Here is an 8957-nt window from a genome sequence, read left to right as displayed (position 1 = left end):
TCCAGCAATGTATAATAGTCCATACTTTGGCTAAGAATAGATGACGCAAACTGGTGTTCAACACCAGCTCTCTGCCCAATTCTGGCGTCCAGCGCCAGAAAAGGATCCAAAACCAGAGTTGAACGCCAGAAATGGATCAAAACCTGGCGTTCAACTCCACAAATGGCCTCTGCACGTGGAAAGTTAAAGCTCAGCCCAAGCACATACCAAGTGGGCCCCGGAAGTGAATTTATGCATCAATTACTTACTCATGTAAACCCTAGTGACTAGTTTATTATAAATAGGATCTTTTACTATTGTATTAGACATCTTTGGACACCTGGTTCTTAGACTGGAGGGGCTGGCCATTCGGCCATGTCTGGACCTTTCACTTATGTAATTTTAACGGTAGAGTTTCTACACTCCATAGATTAAGGTGTGGAGCTTTGCTGTTCCTCAAAGATTAATGCAAAGTACTACTGTTTTCTATTCAATTCATCTTATTTCGCTTCTAAGATATTCATTCGTACTTCAATCTGAATGTGATGAACGTGACAATCATCATCATTCCCTATGAACGCGTGCCTGACAACCACTTCCGTTCTACCTTCGACTGAATGAGTATCTCATAGATCTCTTAACCAGAATCTTCGTGGTGTAAGCCAGAATGATGGCGGCATTCAAGAGAATCCGGAAAGTCTAAACCTTGTCTGTGGTATTCCGAGTAGGATTCAATGAATGAATGACTGTGACGAGCTCCTAACTCACGATTGCAGGGCGTTAGTGACAGACGTACCTAACTGAGATTTGCAAGGTGACCATAGCTTGCTTCATACCAACAATCTCCGTGGGATTCGACCCTTACTCACGTAAGGTATTACTTGGATGACCCAGTGTACTTGCTGGTTAGTTACACGGAGTTGTGAACCATGGTCTTGGGATCATGTTTTTGGCGCCATTTCCAGAGAAAGAAAGAACAATGAATTTTACATAATTAAAGTGTAATCACGATTCCGCGTACCAGAGACAAACAATGAATAGGTAGGAGATGAAGTGGAGGTGATGAGGGATGAAGATGAAAGTGTTGACAAAAGCGAGGAAGAACCATCCAAGGTGAAAGAGCCCAAGAGAAACACTTTGCATGGAGAGCCCCTGCCCATTCCATTCCCAACTTTAGCCAAGACGGCCAAGAAACAAGAAGAGCTTGACCCCACTATGGTGGAAGTTTTTAAGAAGGTTGAAGTCATCGTCCCCCTCTTCCAAGCCATTCAACAAGTGTCCAAATATGCCAACTTCCTTAAAGATGTTTGCACTCACAAAGACAAGCTTGGCAACCTCAACACAAAGCCAGTAGATGATTCTATCTCTTCTTTACTTCCTGAAAAATGCAATGATCCCGGCCCATGTTTGGTCACTTGCTTGATTGGTGGGATAAAATTCATGGACTGTATGTGTGATCTAGGGGCGTGCCTAAGCATTATGTCACTCCCCATTTATGAAAGATTGAATTTGTCACCCCTAAAGAGGTCTGGGGCGAGGTTTGTGCTAGCCGATAAAAGTATTGTGTCAGTTGTGGGGATTGCAGAGAATGTGCTAGTTAATATTCAAGGATTGCTCTTTCCAGTTGATTTTCACATTTTGGAGACTCCTTCCATTGACTTTAACAAGCCATCGTCCATACTCCTTGGAAGGCTGTTCTTAAAGACGGCCCGTTTCAAGCTAGATGCACATTCGGGGGTCTATTCTTTCGAGTTGGATGGCAAGTTAGTCAAGTTCACTTTGGAGGAGTCCAATAAGCCCGTTCTTGAAGCTTATTCTATTTTTGGGTGCGACATCATTGAAGATCAAGTGATTGAGGATGGAAAAGAGCAAGAAGAAGAGGATGTTGCCAAGAAGTCAAATTCAAAGGATCACACTCAACCCAAGAATGCTAAGGAGTTGCAGATTTTCCTCCTTGGTTAAGTTTTCAAGTGACAAATGAAGCCATGCAAGTCCAACTTAGGACTCTAAACCAAAGTGCTTGGTGGGAGACACCCCCACTATGGTAACATTGTTCTAATTTTATCTCTTGTTTATAGACTTTTGAATTATTTGCTTTCCTGTGATATAATGAGTAGCTTAGGTTTGGTTTGATGATTTTGAGTTGAATAAGTTAAATTACTTATGGACCATGAAATTGTGCTTGTTTGAATGATTTGGGGTTGGTATGTTGATATGCTAAGAGTAAGAACCTTAGTTTTGAAGAGAAAGGAATTTTCTGAAACAGGGCATCTGTGCGTACGCACCAAGCTGTGCGTGCGCACAAAATTGTGTTTTTCACCACCTGTGCAGTCGCACGAACCTGTTCGTCTGCATACGACTTATTATGCCCTCTGGTCACAGCGCCAGCACAGCTTGTGCGTGCGTGCTGCCCTATTTTCTCTGATCTGTGTGTGCGCACAGCTGCGTGCGTACGCACACATCCCCTCTCATACTTCATCTGTGCGGCCGCACAGACGTGTGTGCCCGCACACCAATTGCAAACCCCTCTGGTGGGAGTGAGTGAACAGCTTGTGCGCGTGCTCAACCTCCCCGATTTTTGGCCTCTGTGCGTGTGCACGGACCTGTGTGCGCACGCACAAATGATTCTGTCCTCAAGTGTAAAAAAAAAGAAAAAAAAAACATGTCCATGCGGTCGTACGTCTTTGTGCGTCCGCACGTATTTATGCAACCTCTCTGGTTGCAGCGATCGCATGTTGTATGCGTTCGCACCCCTTCTAAGTTTTCATCTCTGTGCATCCGCATAGGCCTCTGTGTGCCCCCACACATCGTGTTCTGGGCGTTAACAGGGCAACCTGCCCTATTGAGAGGCAGCTCCTCTATTTTCTTCTTTTCTTCATAGCTGCTCTCTCTCTCTTCTCTGCCCAGCTCGGCCGGTCCCTGCCGCCGGCCACCGCCACCGTCAGCCTACCGCTGTCGACCTTTCTTTCTCTCTTTCTCTTACTCCTCTTCTCTTTTCTTTCTTTCTTTCCCTTCTCTTTTCTCTCTTCCGGTGCTTCTTTTTCCAGAAAACCCAAACGCTGTGATTTTGCAGTGGCTATAAGGAGTGCCATTATTCCTCCCTAGTTCTTGTCCTTTTCAACCTTTATATCTTAGGTTCTTGCTTTTCCTTTCTATTTATGTTAATATTTTTACAATTGCTTTCATTTCTTTTATGTTTCTTAGACTTAATTAGCTACGTTCTTTGTTGTTTCTTTGTATTGCAAAATGTTGCTTGATTGTTAGGTTGGTTATGATCAAATTTGAGCTTAATTGTGATGAACTTGCACATTGCATACCACAAGTTCGATAAAATGCCTCAATGAACATTTTGTTTGATTCATATGACTTGGCCATCATATGTGTTCAATTTATCTCTTGTTAGGCATATTGTATGAATCGTGCAACTTCCATTATGACTTTTGATAGTAGAAAATTGAAATCACCAATGCATTTCCTTGTCTGTTGATGTGAAATTTTGGTTGTAAATTGGTGTATGAAATTGTGATCTCTAACAATGGCGCCCAAAACTTGGTACGCACAATCTTAATCTCAACTCTTTTTCACAACTCCGCATGACTAACCAGCAAGTACACTGGGTCGTCCAAGTAATAAACCTTACGTGAGTAAGGGTCAATCCCACGGAGATTGTCTGCTTGAAGCAAGCTATGGTCATCCTTGTAAATCTCAGTCAGGCAGATTCAAATGGTTATGAGGTTTTGATAATTAAAATATAAATAAAATATAAAATAAGATAAAGTTACTTATGTAATTCATTGGTGGGAATTTCAGGTAAGTGTCTGGAGATGCTTTGTTGCTTCAGAACCTCTGCTTTCCTATTGCCTTCTTCCAACCATGCATTACCTCTTTCCATGGCAAGTTGTATGATACTCTCGGATGAAAACAAATCCATATGCACTGTCACCGCATGGCTAATCATCTGTCGGTTCCCGCTAGCGTCGGAATAATCTTATGAACATTTAAACCAAGGGATTGGGAATTTGTTCATTTTTAGAGAGAATTGGTGAGCCAAGGGATTGGGATCCAATCATATAAGATTGCCAAGCAAAATTCAATGAACGCATTGCTTGAGGAAGAGATAAACATGTTTTGATTCGGAGATCTCAATATCTCCTTTAACCCAATGAATCCCCCAATTCTGATTTCCACTTTCTCTTTACATCCTGCAATTAAATTCATGCAATCACCCCCATTCCCTTTAATTTCAGCAATTTAGTTTCTGCTCTTTAATTCATGCAATTTAAGATTCCGCCATTTTAATTTCTTGTCATTTACTTTTCCCGCCAACTTTACATTCCGCAAATTCTCATCTCACTCTTGATTCCGCTCAACTAGAACACACTTCTAATCCGAATTGCTCACTCAACCAATCCTTGTGGGATTCGACCTCACTCTATTGTGAGTTTTTACTTGACGATAACCGGTGCACTTGCCGGAAGGAATTTTGCCGATCGTGCAATTTCCTAAATCGTAGCATAACTAGTTTATGCGCATCAAGTTTATGGCGCCGTTGCCGGGGATTGGTTTTCGATTGACAATTCTCAAATTGGAAGTTAACTAGATTGAGCAATTTTTCTTTGCTTTTGTTAATAGTTTTTGTTTCAGTTTATTACTGCTAATTTCTGCAAATTTTAATTTGTTTTCTTTGCCTATTCACTTGTTAGCATACTAACCACTAGCTGTTTGTGATATTGCCTCACTATGGGATTTCCACTATCTTTGGATGAGTATTGTTTGAGACTGGGCACATTGCAAAAAAGAAAGGAGTATCCATCATCTTTTGGTCAATCAAAATTCATGAGAAACTCTCCACCACCACAGAATGATTCATGTTATTATGCTCATGGTGGGTGGGAGTATCAGGAACAGGAAAAGGGGGACTTCCCAGAGCCACAAAATGGTCCATGTTTTAGTGAATTTGATCACTACTCAAGTTGTGGCTGGGAAGATCAAAACCAAAGAGATTTCACTTATTCACACCCCATTCATCAAGAGCCATCACCTCTGAATTATCCAACCTCACCTCCTAGTTTTACATATCCAAATTCTTCATCACTTGAGCATTTCTCAGTACAAAATTCCTTCTCAAATTCATACAATTCATTTCACTATCCACAAGACTCATTCCACTACACACAAGAGTCATACCACTACCAACACTCCAACCAAAGACTCTATCAGCCCACACAAAACACATACTCCCAGCCACCATATCACAGCCAAGATAATCAACCTCATCAACCCAATCCGAACCAACAATTTCAAGAACAATTAAACAGGATAGAAGGAATGATTGCAACTATGGGCAGAGATGTGGCCGATTTGAAAGGCTTTAAGGAAGAAGTGATATCCAACTTACAAAATCAAGGTGCTGCCATTCAAAAGCTAGAAGCACAAATTGGATATCTATCAAAGCAAATCCCTACCCACAATTCTTCTAGTGATACCATGGTAAACCCAAGGGAGGAATCAGAAGAACAAGAAAGGGAGAAAGTCAATCAAGGGAGAGCACACTCCAATGACACAGAGAGTTGCAAAAAGGAAGGGTTCATTGAACCACAAATTCAGGAAGCTTTTGATGAACAGGATACTAGTTTGACCTCAAACTGGAGGTTAAACGTGTTCGACACCTCCAGGGCTACCATTCTAAGCTTCCACGTTTAACCTCCAGTTTGGCCTCAAACTGGAGGTTAAACGTGTTCGACACCTCCAGGGCTACCATTCTAAGCTTCCACGTTTAACCTCCAGTTTGACCTCAAACTGGAGGTTAAACGTGTTCGACCTCCAGGGCTACCTTTTCCATTTCCACATTTAAGCTTCAGTTTAACCTTAAACTGAAGCTTAAACGTGTTATATGGAACAGCTTGACCATGCCTTCTTCAAACATAAATAACTTGAGCTACAAAACTCCAAATGAGGTGATTCAAAATGCATTGGAAAGAAGACATCTAGAGCTTTCCAAGCATATATGGCATACATGGTGGATACTAAAAATTGAGGGAGAAAACAGCCCCGTAATGTGCATAGAAGAGCATAGTACCAACATGCAATCAGGCCAGCTGACCTCTGCACCTTCCATGGAGTATAACTCGAGTTGTAGAGATCCAATTGAGGTGCTTCCAGTTGCGTTAGAAAGCTGACATCCATAGCTTTCCAACGAAGTATAATAGTATATATTTGGCATCAAATTGGCAAGGTTGACAAGAGAACAAAGTGACGACTCAAGAAAGGGGGTGCAACGTTTGAGTGTAGTTTAATGGATCATTATCCTTTTTGGATCAATTATGTCACTCCACCCTTCAAGCAAGCAAGGCCCATCAACAATACCAAATCAAGGCCACAAGAATCATCTAGAATAGTTTATTTTCATTTGATTGTAATTTGCTTTGAATTTCATTTTCATTTTGTAATTTAGGGAGCCTATTTAAAGGCCTTAGTTTCTACACTTTGGAGACACACTGGATGGAAGGGGAATCCAGCCCCTAATCGGGGCCTTGTGGGATTCGACCTCACTCTATTGTGAGTTTTTACTTGACGATAACCGGTGCACTTGCCGGAAGGAATTTTGCCGATCCTGCAATTTCCTAAATCGTAGCATAACTAGTTTATGTGCATCACTTGTGCCCCACATTCGCAGGTTTGAAGCTCATCACAGTCATCCTTTCCCAGATCCTACTCGAAATACCACAGACAAGGTTTAGACTTTCCGGATCTCAGGAATGCTACCAATGGTTCTAGCCTATACCACGAAGACTCTGATCTCACGGAATGGAATGCTCTATTGTCAGGAGAGGCATCCATGCGTCGTGAACCAGGAGGCCAAGAGATACACACTCAAGCTATTGCAGATTGAACGGACGTGGTTGTCAGGCACGCGTTCATAAATGAGAATGATGATTAGTGTCACGGGTCATCACATTCATTAGATTGAAGTGCGAGTGAATATCTTAGATAAGAAGTAGGCGTGAATTGAATAGAAAAACAATAGTACTTGTATTAATTCATGAAGAACAGCAGAGCTCCACACCTTAATCTTTGGGGTGTAGAAACTCCACCGTTGAAAATACATAAGTGAAAGGTCTAGGCATGGCTATGAGGCCAGCCTCCAAACGTGTACAATAGTCTATGATCAAAGTGAATAAAAGATAAAAGATGGTCAAAAGACGACATAAAACAAATCTCTAAAAGTAGTTTTTATACTAAACTAGTAGCCTAGAGTTACAGAAAATGAGTAAATAAGTGCAGATAGTGCAGAAATCCACATCCGGGGCCCACTTGGTGTGTGCTTGGGCTGAGCATTGAAGTTTTTTCGTGCATAGGCTGTTCCTGGAGTTAAACGCCAGCTTGGGTGCTAGTTTGGGCGTTTAACTCCAATTCTGGTGCCAGTTTGGGCGTTTTACGCCAAGATATTTTAGGCTGACTTTGAACGCCAGTTTGGGCCATCAAATCTCGGGCAAAGTATGGACTATTATGTATTTCTGGAAAGCCCAGGATATCTAATTTCCAACGCAATTGAGAAAGCACCAATTGGGCTTCTGTAGCTCCAGAAAATCCACTTCGAGTGCAGGGAGGTCAGAATCCAACAGCATCTACAGTCCTTTTTCAGCCTCTGAATCAGATTTTTGCTCAGGTCCCTCAATTTCTGCCAGAAAATACCTGAAATCACAGAAAAACACACAAACTCATAGTAAAGTCCAGAAATGTGATTTTTGAATAAAAACTAATAAAAATATAATAAAAAATAATTAAAACATACTAAAAACTATGTAAAAACAATGCCAAAAAGGGTATAAATTATCCGCTCATCACAACACCAAACTTAAATTGTTGCTTGTCCCAAGCAACTGAAAACAAAATAGGATAAAAAGAAGAGAATATACAATGAATTCCAAACTTATCAATGAAGATTAGCTTCAATTAGATGAGCGGGACTTGTAGCCTTTTTGCTTCTGATCAGTTTTAGCATCTCACTTTATCCTTTGAAGTTTAGAATGATTGGCATCTATAGGAACTTAGAATTCAGATAGTGTTTTTGATTCTCCTAGTTCAGTATGTTGATTCTTGAACACAGCTACTTTATGAGTGTTGGCCGTGACCCTAAGCATTTTGTTTTCCAGTATTACCACCGGATACGTAAATGCCACAGACACATAACTGGGTGAACCTTTTCAGATTGTGATTCAGCTTTGCTAAAGTCCCCGGTTAGAGGTGTCCAGAGCTCATAAGCACACTCTTTTTGCTTTGGACCATGACTTTAACTGCTCAGTCTCAAGCTTTTCACTTGACACCTTCACGCCACAAGCACATGGTTAGGGACAGCTTGGTTCAGCCGCTTAGGCTAGGATTTTATTCCTTTGGGCCCTCCTATCCATTAATACTCAAAGTCTTGATCCTTTTTACCCTTGCCTTTTGGTTTAAAGGGCTATTGGCTTTTTCTGCTTGATTTTTCTTTATTTTTTATTTTTTTATTTTTTTATTTTTTTTATTTTTTTATTTTTTTCGCAAGCTTTGTTTATTCACTGCTTTTTCTTGCTTCAGGATCAATTTTATGATTTTTCAGATTATCAATAACATTTCTCCTTTTTCATTATTCTTTCAAGAGCCAACAATTTTAACATTCATAAACAACAAATTCAAAAATATGCACTGTTCAAGCATTCATTCAAAAAACAAAAGGTATTGCCACCACATCAAAATAATTAAGCTAATTTCAAGATAGAATTCGAAACCATGTACTTCTTGTTCTTTTGCAATTAAAAACATTTTTCATTTAAGAAAGGTGATGGACTCATAGGACATTCATAGCTTTAAGGCATAGACACTAGACACTAATGATCATGTAATAAAGACACAAACATAAATAAAACATAAGGCATAGGAAACGAAATTAAAGAACAAGGAAATTCAAGAATGGGTCCACCTTAGTGATGGCGGCTAGT

At 40.6% G+C, this 8957-nt stretch overlaps 1 protein-coding gene across 1 annotated transcript; it reads left to right on the top strand.

The window, feature by feature from the left end:
- LOC107607445 lies at positions 1042-1941 on the top strand. Its single transcript, XM_016309402.1, has one exon. The coding sequence runs from the start codon at positions 1042-1044 to the stop codon at positions 1939-1941; it is 900 nt and encodes a 299-aa protein (XP_016164888.1).

This window comes from Arachis ipaensis, chromosome B07 (assembly GCF_000816755.2).
Source record: "Arachis ipaensis cultivar K30076 chromosome B07, Araip1.1, whole genome shotgun sequence".
NCBI lineage: Eukaryota > Viridiplantae > Streptophyta > Magnoliopsida > Fabales > Fabaceae > Arachis > Arachis ipaensis.
The sequence above is the reverse complement of the archived record's forward strand: the minus strand, read 5'-3'. Positions and strand labels throughout refer to the sequence as shown.